This window comes from Chaetura pelagica, unplaced genomic scaffold, assembly GCF_000747805.2.
Source record: "Chaetura pelagica isolate M959 unplaced genomic scaffold, ChaPel_1.0 scaffold638, whole genome shotgun sequence".
NCBI lineage: Eukaryota > Metazoa > Chordata > Aves > Apodiformes > Apodidae > Chaetura > Chaetura pelagica.
In genome coordinates this window covers 150593-164195 of record NW_009954298.1, presented here as the reverse complement: position 1 = coordinate 164195, position 13603 = coordinate 150593, and the positions used below count along the sequence as shown (strand labels likewise).

The 13603-nt window shown below is 37.4% G+C and overlaps 1 protein-coding gene across 1 annotated transcript in view; it reads left to right on the top strand.

Moving 5' to 3' along the window:
* The window catches only part of KIAA0753 (KIAA0753 ortholog), a 17089-nt gene extending 4497 nt beyond the window's left edge, over window positions 1-12592 (top strand). Inside the window, exons 2-15 of the mRNA XM_010003814.1 lie at window positions 564-1176; window positions 2466-2572; window positions 2864-2926; window positions 3739-3954; window positions 4082-4292; window positions 5388-5587; window positions 5975-6141; window positions 6899-6988; window positions 7155-7242; window positions 8559-8732; window positions 9743-9824; window positions 10474-10594; window positions 10741-10965; window positions 12475-12592. Coding sequence (XP_010002116.1) covers window positions 564-1176; window positions 2466-2572; window positions 2864-2926; window positions 3739-3954; window positions 4082-4292; window positions 5388-5587; window positions 5975-6141; window positions 6899-6988; window positions 7155-7242; window positions 8559-8732; window positions 9743-9824; window positions 10474-10594; window positions 10741-10965; window positions 12475-12592 — 2475 coding nt within the window. The remainder of the gene's footprint in view (window positions 1-563; window positions 1177-2465; window positions 2573-2863; window positions 2927-3738; window positions 3955-4081; window positions 4293-5387; window positions 5588-5974; window positions 6142-6898; window positions 6989-7154; window positions 7243-8558; window positions 8733-9742; window positions 9825-10473; window positions 10595-10740; window positions 10966-12474) is intronic.
* The last annotated feature ends 1011 nt before the right edge of the window (window positions 12593-13603 follow it).

Genomic DNA, 13603 nt, shown 5'->3' with positions numbered 1-13603 from the left:
TCTCTGACCTTCCTCTGAGCTTACGTAGATATATGGAATGGAATATCTTTGGCCAATTTTGCTGTCTGTCTAACTCAGCCTCCTACGGGGGGGTCACAGATCTCCCCATAGTGTCTGAGCCGGCAGAGTGCAGGTGCAGCCTTGAAGCCTCAGTAGTTAGAAAAACATTCCACTGTCTTATCAGCCTAGCAGAGCACACTGTTGCTAGTTACAAGAAAACTTACTGAAGGAAAAAAAAATCAGCAAAAAGAAAAATTGGCTTCATCCTGGCTCAAACCAGGACACCTAGTCACTTAGGAGCAGAGATTTCAATATCTGTGCCCACCCTATGTTGCAGATAAGTCCCTAATGTTATTTATAAGATGATTATTTTGAACAATGGGATTTGTCTGGGTGGACAGAATGCCTTGTGTGCATTAAAGAAGTACCAAAATGACAATTCATTTTAATATGAAAAGCAGATCCTTTTTCTTTACTATTGTATACTAGAAGTAAATCATGTGTGTAAAGCATCCTGTATAACATCAGGTGTATGTGTTTTTATTTTTTACACTTTGAAACAGCTCCAGTTTAACAGAAGTGTTCCTACAGTTCCAGAGAACTTGGCTCTCAGGTTCTCTAACCCGCGTCCAATTATAATAGAAAAACTGAAGGCATCCAGTGATCAGAGAACTCTATCTGGAAGTGAGGACCCCAGCATAAGAAGCTCTGGCATGTTTTCAGTGGTATCTGAAGAGAGGCTAAAACTAGCTATTCAACTAGCCAAAAGGGACATAAAACGAAGACATCTTGAAGACCAAGTGAAACAGAAGGTGTTTGGAGATGCTGTCAAAAAAGTATTGTTGGTCCAGAAGTCACAGCAGCGGAAGACTGAGGCATTTGAAAGTCCAGAAAGTAAAGATGCACTGAAGTCTCCGACTTGCTTGAAATATCAGCAGAAACTTGGTCAGCCTTCCAAAGTGGAGACTACAACCTCTGGTGCTAAAGTTTATCTCTACACACCAACTAAGGGAAAGCTAATACCAGCTATTGTGGACTCACCACTCACCCATGACAGAGGAGCAGACCCCAAGCCAACTGTGAACAAAAAAGAAGATAAAAATATGCAGGAAGTCCGAAGGCTGCAAAAGGAATTGAGGAGCTATGTCCAGAAAATTGAAGAGCTGTCTAAGAAAGGTGTAAGACTGGACAAAAATTATGTTCCATAAACGCACAATAGTTTGTTAATTTGTTTTTCTTTCTGATTTTTGGCTTGGATCAGGATCCACATTTGGCATTGGATTTTTGAGAACCATCTATATTTTCAGAAGTAAATAACAGCTAGAATGTCTAGCCAGTTTAAGCAATAGCAGGTTTAATATCTCTGAGTGTTTATGGTGAGTTCCAGTCCAGCCTGCAATGATGGTAAATTAGTGGTAGGCCGTTTAAATAATGGGAGTGAAAAAATATTGGTGTCTGTTGGTCCATTGGCTAAATAATCAGACTGCAAAAACCAGTATCATTATTACCTACATTCTTATCAGTGATGGGAAAGAGGGCAACAGCTGGTAAAATTTCATTTCACAAGTCTGACCTAATTTATGGCTGTGTAGTAGCATGATTAATAGATATCCTGACACTGTTGTAGGCTAACACTGGTTGGCAGCAAAGCACCACACACTTGTGCTTATTCCCCTCCTGATGGGACAGGGAAGAAAAATTAAAAGCAAGAAAACTTAGGGGTTCAGATAAGGATAGCTGAGTAAGGGGAGGAAAGAGGAAGAAAGAAAAAAAGCAAAACCAGCAATGTAAAGGCAATTAGTCACTCCCTCCCACAAGTAGAACCAACGCCCAGCCATTTCTGTGAGAAACGGTTATCTTCCCTCCAAAAACCTCAGTTTTTATTGCTGAGCAGGGAATATCCCTTTGATCAGCTGGGGTCAGCTGTCCTGGCTCTGTCCCCTTCCAGTTTCTTACACACCCCCAGGTATACACTGGCATGGCATAGCTGAAAAAAGAGAAAGCCTTGGTGCTGTGCCAGTGCTGCTCAGCAATGGCCAGAGCTCTGGCATGTTGTCAGCACTGTTTCCATCATAAATCCAGAACAGAAAACCAACTGCATCTCAGCCAGACCTTGTCACACTTATTGGTTCTTTTGTAATAACTAGCTGGAGGTTTAACCATTCCTAAGTTTGAGTACTTCACATGTGACTTTGTCATAAAAATAAAGGGTCACTTGTGATTTTGTAAGCTGTAACTAATAAACTATATTGTGTAAGAATGTAAAATTCTAAATCAAAACATGATGTAGAGTTAAAATGCCTACCTTGTATTGCTGTTCAAGGAAGCCCTGCAAAATATGTGATGCATTCTGTAGTGCTTCTGCATGAAAGAGGCTTATTGCTAAATTACGTTTTGTTATCATAGCTTAACCAGGATTTTCATAAATTCAATTAAGACAAAACTTTACATTTCATGCTTTTTAGGGAGACAGAGGGAAATTTTAGATCCTGATGAAGAGCAACGAGTCTGTGCTAGGAGACAGAAACAAGCTGCACGGTCAGCTCGGGTGCTGTATGTGCTCCAGCAACAGGTGGGAACCAGTATTTTAAATTGAAAGTGTAGTAGCTAGTTCATTGTGATTAATTTGACAGAAGTGAAATGAAACAAGAAATTCTATAGGGTTATTTCTGGACTTCCTTGGCATTCTTGTTTAGATCTGAACAGTGTGGGTAATTTCTTTTACCATTAGACAGAGAGAAGAGCATTACCCTTGGAAAATTTGGACTTCCACTCAGATGTTACAGTGAAGACTGTTTGTTTTTAGACATGGAGCTAATTCTGACCAACTTTCCCCTCTTCCCTTCCTTTTTTTCATAAACAGGTAAAAGAAATACAGGATGACTTAGAGAAATTGAGTCCTCATAAAATCAAACATCCTAAAATGGTAAGATGTAGTTATCCTTCAGGCTCCGAGTAAGTTATTGATAGAAAGTTTTCCAGCTAATTGAAATTGATTGTCTGGGATACAGCAGAGCTCTCTCCAGAAGGGAGATTTTCTTTGTATCTTGCACCTGTTGTCTCGTTCTCACAGAATTGTGTGTCGCTTGGTCTAATGGTCGCTGCCTTTGCTGTTTTTAGTTCTTACCTGCCTACAGCAATCTAGAGTAGATGGTTGTTGGTCTTTTGCTTTTGTGTTTTACTTTTAATTCCTTCTTCATTCCACTTCTTTTTCTGAATAACACTTGTGTTTTACTCTTGACTGCTTTTTTTTAACTTCCTGTTGATGCCACTCAGTCTTACTCGCCTCCTTTCTGATTTTCTTTCTGCCCAGCATCTTTCATAAAGATAGTTCTGAGATCATACCTTCTGTTTGGCCAATATTGGCCCATTATTTTCTTGTGTATTTTTTCTGTAACAAAAACTGGAAGTTGGAGAATGCTCTATTTGTGGAATTGTTGCATGTTAGGGTCAAATCCATAACTACAATACTCTGTTGACATAGGTAGTAGAAACATCAGAATATGTTATAACCAAGCTGTTTTATCTGAAGCTAACATGATAATTGATCTGAGTACTGTTGTGTAGTACTTTTAGTAGATTACCTGTTTTTTCTTTGTCTCATAAATGACCTCATATCCATCAGAATTATCCCAAGCCTGAGTGGTTGTCCATGAAATTTTGGTGACAATTATTTGAATAGCATCAGAATTCATAGAGCCTAATAGCTATTAAAGCATTTATTTTTCATTTTTACAGTCTCTAGCAGTATCCAGATTGGCAGCAGCACACAGAGGAGCTGTACGAGCCTTGCAGGCATTTACCAATCAGTTTGCAGAACAAACAGAGCAGCAGATTCTTATTCACCACAAGCAATTGGCCAGTCTCATACGACAACTGTCCCTGTGTTCTGCCAAACTAGGAGTGAATTCTTCCCTTTCTGACATCGTCATAGATATTTTGCTGCAAGTTGAGGTAGGAAACAATGTTTTTGGCAAGGCAGAAAATATGTAGTGAAATATGTTACTGCAAACTATATTGTGTGCTCATGAAATGCCAGAATTTCTGAGAGAGTGATTAACATTCTGAATATTTGGTGCAGGTTATAGATTCACTGCTGGAAAAGAAACAAACACCCAAAAAAGTGAAGAAATGTATTTCATCATCTCAGGGCAAATCTCCAAGGAATACTGAGACATTTCCAGTCAGAAAGCAGCTTGCATCTCCAAACGGAGAAAACAAACGTCTCATCGTAAAGGGACAGCATGGACACAAACCTAGAAAACCTCCAACTGCCCAGAGTCTCTTGACTGGTTTGTATTTTGAATTATTCAGTTGGGTTTTTTTATCAGTTAACTTACCATCTGCAGTTTGATTTTGTTGTATGCTATGTATTGTTGGTCAAAAGTGTATATTGGATTCATATCTCCTTGCCATGCATTTTTTTCAGCTGTTCCTCCAGGATGATAGACCTGCAGATTATTATCCATTACAACTATATTATTATCATTGTGTTCTGGGTTTTGTCCATGGGCTACACTTGATTGTTTTTCTGTAGTGGAAAAATGGCAGTTTAAAAGTTTACATCAATGGTCCATACAGAATATTTCAAAATATATACTGAACATAGGTAATGCTGTATAAATATATTATTTAGGAATGCAAAGTTGCTGAATGTTAGCAAATCTCCCAACAAAGCTATTGTTGTTCAAATGTTTACAGTGAAAAGATCTACAGTAGCCTTGGCTTGGAATTTCCTTGGTTTGTGTAGTTCCTCTAAAGAGGAGCGGTTGTGTGTTATTCTTGCCAATTCATTACTGTTAATGTCTTTTGCACAGTAATCACAGTTTCAGTACCTAGAGACATGTTAATTGATTGTAAAGCTGAAGACTTGAGGGCCTTTTTCACTAATTTCACTAAAATTCACCATGCAACCTTTGGGAATTGGTTTACTATATTATTCTTTTACTTCATATAGGGAAGAAAACAGGCTTTATTTTTAAGGTATTGGGAGATAAATTTACCACCTGAAGTATTTTGACACCTCATGAAAGCCGTTGTTACGTTATTATATAGCCTATATTTTCATTTATATGTGTATTTTCAAATATCTAAACATGTATAAGTATATATATGCACATAAATGCCAAAATCTCCAGTTCATTGGAACAGTGCAAGAAAAACTATTAATACTTATCAGGAAGTATAAGAGTGGGGTTTTTTTGTTTGGGTTTTTTGTGGTCTGGGGGTTTGGTTTTGTTATGGTAGAGCTTAAAAGTTCGTGATTAGGTGTACCTAACAGAAGTATCAAATGTAGAAACAAAGATGATTCTAGCACCTTTCAACTTGCAGTTGGAAGTTTATTATTTTTGATACAGATAAACACTGATATATTGCAAATATTTCAGCAGTTCAGAAGGGAACCAGTTGTGCTCATATATTGCACACTAAATTCCGAGAAGAGAATGACCCACCTACTCCAGACAGAAATGCCACTTTACAAGGAAGCATAGATGCATTGGTGAGAGTTAGACCTGTAAAAAAAGTTCCCATCCTTGAAAGTGTCCCATTGAAGAAGAAAGGTGTGTCATTACCTGCAAAATCACAGGTAGGGAAGTGTTAAAAGAATTTGTTTTTTTCTTGTTGTCTGGGATTTGTTATATAATGTTAGAGACTGTCAAACTTTGCACTTCCTTACAATGTTTTTTTATTCTGAGCTAGGGTCTAATCCTAAAAGTGTCAAAAGAAGTTTTTTCCTCATGAAGAGCAGTGTAGGAAAAACTGAAACTGTTTGCAAAAATAATAGTTGCAGGATTAAGCCTGTGTTCTGTTCAGGCACAATTGTACTTCTCTTTTAGAGAAGGCCTCCATGTATGTCAACTGTGCAACAAAGCCAGCAGGCATGATTTCAAGACAAACTCTGAAACGCAATGCAAAATACTTGAAAATTCTACAACTGGAATCTAAGTTTTAATGTGATTGTGTTAATTTTAAGGGAATGCAGAAATCTCTCCAATCAAGACAAGTACATCCTAAAGGAAAGCATACCCGATTTCAAGAGACAAAGATGGCTTTCCAGCTAAGAGAGAACAAACGGCTGGTCAAGGACAGAAGAACCTGCCTTCCTCCAAGCCCAGTGTGTCCACGTGATCCACCTCAGCGGTACGTTCAGTCTAGTGGAACCTGTCTTTGCCCTGCCTAGTGGGAATGCGGCTCTGTCTGTACTAGTAAATGGGATGGATTTGGCCTGGCTGTCAGACCGTCAAGGCAAGTGTCACAGCACAGCTCGCCACCAGATGGTTGCGTTCCTTTCTCACTCATCACAAAGTGGTCTTACTCCTACAACCTGGGAACAACCGTTCCAAGTATTGTCTGGGAGTCACAGGCCACACTGTGCTAGGCAGAGCATTGACAAAACACACAGTATGCAGAATGGACACCCACTGCATTCAGGAGGTAAATATTATCTCCCTGTTCCAGAAGGACAAAATCTAGATCTTTGTCCTAGCTAGTAATAGTGCAGGTTTGTTTGTTTTAAACAGTGTTTAAGTAGACCAGGGCTACCCAAATTTAGTTTGCTTTGAGACTTCTGTTTGTGGCAGTTAAAGCAGAAGATCCAACTGCTGAGCCAGCTGCTTGATCTGTAGTAGGCAGTGTGCAGGATAAGATAAGGATCTCATCTGTCCAGGCACTATTTGTGTACAGCCATGAAGCTGCCTGTTTGCCACTAGCAGAAACATAATTGAGGATGCCTGGTTCTCAACAGAATTTCCTGGTTTATATGGTGTTAAAGTGAGTATTTATTTCCTCTGTGAAGTTTTTTGCAATTTCTGAACTGATACTCAGAATCACGTTTTCATTCTTCAGTGTTTTGAATGTGCATGTTATAACCCTCTATATTATTGTTGTATTTTTGAAGACTAGCAACTCTTGAAGCAGAAACTTCAAGAAGAGCAAAGGTTCTAACTGTCCTTAGCAGTAAAGAAATAAAAAAAATACAGAAGTTAAGGTAATTACTTATATTGAAGAGCTAATAAATGGTGTCAGATCTGGTATAGTCTTCTCCCCACTCCCACTAGTACCCCTAAAAGTACATATATGTGTTTAAGTTTTTAAAATTATTGTTGTCTTAGCAAGTTTCAGAATGGCATTGTAATTTGTTCTTTTTTGTGTAGGTCACAAAGTGCTTCTCCAACACAGTGTGCAGACAAATTTGAGAAGGATGCATGGGAGCCCCTGGAACCTCGTTTGGATATGACACAGGTAGTACAATCAGGCTCTTGCCACTGAAGCCCTTAAAACTATAAAACCTTTATAAAGGGGCAACACACAGTTTATTTTCAACTTAATGCAGCTGATATTTATGTAGTCAACACAGTTTTGGATATTTGGAGAGTACATTTCCATTTCAGTACGTGGGTCTTGAATTATTGCAATGAAGCTTGGCAAAGCTGCATTAAATTTTGTTCTTGTTGGCTTCTTGTTGAGTAGGTGAATTTTTAAGTTGTTTTTGAATGGTTATAAGAGTTCCACACTGAACATGACTAGTGTTGGTAAGATTATTTTAATAATTCTTAAAATACCATATTTAATTACTAAATAAATTTGGACTAGCAGTATTAATGGTTAATAATACAGAAAGATTGATTATAATGAGAGGATTTACACTATATTTAGAAGATCAGTCTCTCCTTGGAAACCAAGTGTCATTTGAAGGATTCTTCATTTCTAAACTACCTCAAACAGCTCTTTGACATTTAAGATCAATTTTTATCCTTGCCATATAGCAGAATGCATCTGGAAAAGTAGTACTGACTTTCCAAACTTAGCAATTTCACAGAATCACAGAATGATAAGCCACATCTTTGAAACAGCATCATTGCTTGGGCATGTGTGCCTTCTGAAGTACTGCTTTTTAACCGCTCACAATATGAGACAATGAGAGAGCTCTTTCTAACGTCATCTCTTTTGTGTATTTTCTGTTTGTTGTGACCTTTATGCATTAAGTTGCTTAGGGGGAAGAATGTTTTCATATGAAACAATACAAGTAAATTAATAGTGATATTGTGCCATAGCTAATTCGTAAAATTAGACACAACTGAAACATATCCTATATATTTACTCATTACCACTTGGAGCCACTGTGAGGCTGTTCCTGCATTGTAAGTTAAATGTGTGTGGAGTGTTTTGTAAGATGAGGGCCTTCACTTCACTTTCTTGAATTGCTAGGTGATCTCTGAACCTGTGACAGTTTCATCTCTTAAGTTGAGAATGCAGTTATGTAGCAAGCTTTTTCCGTATTTACTGATGTTAGTGGTAGGAACATAATAGGCTATTTTTATTGATTTGCCTTATTTTCTGGGTGGAAGGAAAATGGGAATTTATTTGGATTTTCCTTCAAGGGGAAAGTTGAAATGATGATGGGATTATTTCCAGGAGCTGCTGTAAGAAATGTTTGATTTGTAAGCATTATTTCCACTCAGTTGTTTTTGAGGTGTTGTTTGGTTTTTTTCTTGCATTGGCTGTGTTGTGGTTTTTTTCACTTGGTTTTGTTTTTTGTTTGTTTACTTTTTAAATAGCAGGTTGCAGCCAATGCAGATATTCTGAGTGAAAAACTATTGGATGATCTTTTGGAAGACACTGCTCAAGAGCTGTGGAGTATGGAGCAGCAGGAGAGACTCCAGACAGAGGCTGTGCCCATGGCTGACACTCATAGTCTGGAGACAATGTTGCAAAGAATGGAAGAAATTGAAGTAAGATTTTTCTCTCTTGGTTGGTCTCATTAGTGCCAATTTCTTGTTTACTGTCCATAAATTTTAATATCTGTAAGTATCCACATTCTTAAATAAAGCAAGGTCTGACTGGATCACCATATGAAATTAAAGACTTGGAAAGAGTTTGCACTTCAGCAAAAGGTATTGTAAGATTAAAAGAATGTTTACCCTAATGGTTTTACTGCTCGCTTTAGTTTGCCTTCCACCTCAACATTTGTGACTTAGACCATCATGTATGAGTGGGAGGATCATTAGAGCCATTATGTTGGTTGTCCCGTAGATTGGAAAGTATTTAGAATTATTTTTTTTGTTTTATTTTTTGGGGGGAGAGTGAGGTACAGGGTCCTAGCATTCTAGTAGCATGAGTATCTCAAGGAAATATGCTCAGGCAATCTCTAGGGTTTTACAGGGCAACATGAGGAAGTCAGACAACTACATTGCTTTCTGTGTCCATAGTTATCTGTCTTTCTATATAGATATTCATGAAGTTATAATTTACTTGACTTGAACTTTTTATACATTTCTTTCTTAAAAAAATTACTTTCATCAGCTTTTCCATATTTTTTGGCTCAAGTCCCATTTTGGCCTTCCTGTTAAGTGAAATTTATGAAAACTTGCATCTGCCAAATTTAGTGCCATTTGCTTCTAGAGACTGTGCAGTGCTCTTATCCATAGGAGACATTTAAGCATATGTTTGAATTCACTGTCAGTGAGGCAGGAACATCTTGGGGACCCTTCAGTTGTTTGACTAAGGGCTGTTGGTCTGAAATGGCAAGAGTTCCTATGGTGGTTGAGTCTTCAAGTATGACATTTTGAACAAAATTATTGTCTGTGATTTCACCCCCTCTACTCCTTTGCTATGTTAACTAGGCAAAATAAGCCTACTTTGACCAAGGAGGATCATGACCTGCTTTCCTGTTGGGTGGAAACTAGTGCAGCTGAACTGCTAAGTGTGTGTGCGTTGATTCATTTGTTGTGTTCAAAACTAGAGATACCAGGAGGCTGTACGCAGGAGATTCAGCCAGATCGTGTACAGTGATTCAGACTTTTGGGCCCAGGAAGACAAAATGGGTAAGTGTCTTTATAATGCAACTTGTTTTTCCTATAATCTATATCTTTAAATTCAGGTGTTTTGAAATCAAGGTGACTGGATTCTGTGTGATCACATAGCAGCAGCCAGACATATTTTCTTACTACAGTTGCTCCTTTCAGAGTACTGTTTCTAAAATACAGTTCTAAAATCAATATTCTAAAGAGTAAGGATCTCTTCTGAGAGCAGGCTGGCTTTTTCTCCTTGCCTTTATTGTGGCTGCATTTGGATGGAAAGCACTGTTGGTGCAATTTAGCTGAAGGATAGGAAACTTTAACATATACTTCAAATCATCTAATGTTAAGTTTGAATGTTGTCCCTTTTCTAGGAATTTGTCATTCCTTAGCTTTCTTTTTTATCAAATATATTTCCTGTCAAAATGTGAGTAATGATTATTGTGCAGTGAAGATGATAATCCTTAAGTACACACACTCCAGTTCATCTGTAAACTACTTGAATTTATTCCAAAAGACAGCTATTTTACTTTCTAAGCTTGAGGTATCCTAAAGCCACTTCAATATGTTCTTGTTCAGTACTGTCTTCAGTTTTGAAAAAGGCACAGGCACCTGCAGGAAATGTAGTTTTTCTCTTCCAAAGAAACAATTTTAAATGTTATTTTCTTCCTTCTAGAGCGACAGATTGCACCAGTAGCTGAAATACCTGCATCTCCTCATCCAATTCAGATAACCAAATTGATTGGACACACAGAGCCAGAAGTGAACATTTTATTTGAAAAACTTGTTGGTGACAAGTGAGTAAAATATTTGGCCATACTAAATGGTGGTGTTTATCAGCTGTGTGTCTTCATTATAGTGTTTCCATTACAGAAAACTATGGTTACTATTTGAAGAGATTTTATGATCTGCATCTGTCTGAATGATGTTTTTTTATCTCCAGTGATATTGATAAAAACAAAGAAGCAGAGGAGAAACTGCAGACTGGAAATTACATTCTGGAGCCCTGGACTTGGAATTCTCTACATAAAGAGCGCTGTATGTCTCTCACTGTGCCAAAGCATATGCTCCAGAACATCTTGGATTATAAAAGCAGATACAGCCATCACTTAAAGCTTATTTCCCATGAAGCAGTCGGCAGTTTCAACCCATGGCAGATTGCTGAGAGGTATATGAACTATCTTTGTGTTTCTGAAGTTAATGTATCAGCTGATTAACAGGTTTTTCCATTCTTACTCAGGAAAGGAGAGGGGAGGGAGCCATTTAAATTCCAAATAGAATGACAGCAGCAGTTGGCTGTTGGACTGTCTCTCTGCTGGTATTTGGAGTTCATGGATTTTTAAGGTAGTTGGACAAAATGAAAGGATATGGGAGCAGAATGTCCAGGAGGAGTTATTATCTTTTACATCTTTCTATGGTATTACTACAAAAAAATGTGTGTGAAATATAGGTTAACTTAACTTATTTTCAGAAGACTATCAGCAGGTAAATTGAAGGAAAACAAAATTAGTTGGTTTTGTTGTTATTTGTTTGGGTTTTTTCTGAGTGAAAAAGAAATAAAGTGCTGTAAATAACTATGAACATTTTAATCGTTATGTTGAAGGATTATGAAGTTGATGTTTCCTTGAAAAACAGTAGATATGTTTTAAAAAGAGACCACTGGTCTTAATGCAGGTTTCAGTGCTTCCTTTTCCACACATCTTCATGCTTCATGGAGTTCACTGTGGGAAGTGTGGCACAGGTGGCTTACCATCCCTTAGCACAAATAGAGATGAAGAAGCAGTAAGAAACTGTGTCTCTGCTGTTCACTTCCTGGCAAATAAAAATGGTACGGTTAGCTCAGTGTCTGCTAAGCAAGCAGGGCAATGAAATACCCTTGCACTGAAGCTTGATTAAGTGTTTTGATTGCTCAGTAACAGGTAGAGCAACTGAATTACATCACTGGTGCCATTTGTCTGATACATGTTTGAAATCAAAATACAAACGCATTCTCATCTCCAGCATCCTTCATTTACTTATTCTTACCACCAGAGGGCGTTATAAATATTTGTGTATAAAATAGTATCTCATAAGGTTTAAAAGAAACATTACCATGCTATGTTCAAAAGGTCTTAGAAAGACTAACTTTATGATATATTAGAAGGTATGCAAAACCGAAGAGAAATTTTCAAGAGGCCAGTTAACAATTGTGTTCTTACACTACAGCAGTTTTTACTTCTGTGACATTTGCTATGGTCCAGAGATCACTGAAAATGTAAATTTCTCACCTCACTTTTCCTTAAATTTTATTGCTCTCAGTAAGGCCTCATTCAATGGTAGCTAAGATCAGTGAGAAGCTTCCCATTTACTTCAGTGGCCTTTGGATGAGCACCATAGTATGGTAACTCTTATTATCAAAGCAAGATTAGTATCTAAGAGTTTGAAAAAAGGAAGCAACTGATTCTCAGCATTTTTAAGCCTGAAGTATGTTCTTTGCTATTAACAGGCTGAGGAAATAATTTCTGGATTGTATCCAACACATACCAGAACACATCAGATCTTTTCTTGGGCTAAGCAGTAGAAATAATGACAAAACATGAGTATTTGCCTTTTAAAGTCAGAGCATTGGTATCATTAGAATTTGAAATCTGAATTTCTGAACTGTTTCCTCTTCTTTATTTCCCTCTCTCACCTTCAGTCTTGCGGAGCAACTAACGGAAGAAGCCCTGTGTGATGTGGCAGCAGAGCTGCAGGATGTTTGTGAGGATTACGCAGAAGCTGTGTTTACATCAGAGTTTTTGCAGCCAGTGCAGTAAATGCTTTCACATCTGCCCTACCTTCAAATGCAAGATCAGCCTCAGTCTTAAGAGATTATGTCTTTTTTTTCTTTTTTTTTAAAGTCTAAGAGATTCTGTTCACCAAATGAATTATGTTCATCAAGGATTCATCTCAGGTTTTTATAAATCCATTATCATAATGTTTTCCTTTTCAGACTTTATAATACTACATTTGTCAGAACTTGCTTCTTTTAGCCAGTATTTCAATAGAATGAAGTAAACTGTTACAGGTAAAATTTATGGATTTTTATAGCAATACTAATCCATTTGTATACCTCTATTACTTCACTCATTTTTATGTGTGATCTTACTAGAGTAAAATACTGCAAGGAGGGCTGGGTTCAAGCAGTGTCATGGACTTAGCTGTACTATGCCTCAATTTTCTGCTTTAAAATGAAGAGAATCTTACTTACCTACCTCAGAAGGGAACTATGGGGTTTAGTTTATTCTTTTCAGTAAAATGCATTGAATATATCTAATAGTTGTGTTGGAAGAATGAAATGTTAGTGATGTTTCTAAATCTGAGATGGAACAGTTCAGACTAAAAGTTGTTTGATTTGTTCTTTTAGGCTTTCAGTATCATGTAAGAAAGACTGTTGTCTGACCACCATGCTTAGCATAGATCCTAGGAGTAATTCTTCTGAGGATGTGGCTATCCAAAGAGAGGATTCTTACAGCACAGCAATAAGTAGAATTAAACAGCATTGGATGTACTCATAGGTCAACAGTCTACTTGGACTCTTGCAATTAACTTCTGAATTTAATGCCTTTCTCTTTATTTCTGAATATCACTAGGACATTATGCACAGACAAATGAGACTTTTCAGTAGAAACATGTGATGGAAATTTTCTTTTTTCTTAAACTAGTCTAAAATACTATGATTTTATCAGCATTTACTAATCCAACCCCACATTCCTTACTCTTATGAATCCCATTGAAATCAAGAACAAAAAAGTAAATGAACAATTGGCATTTCTGCAATATTCAAT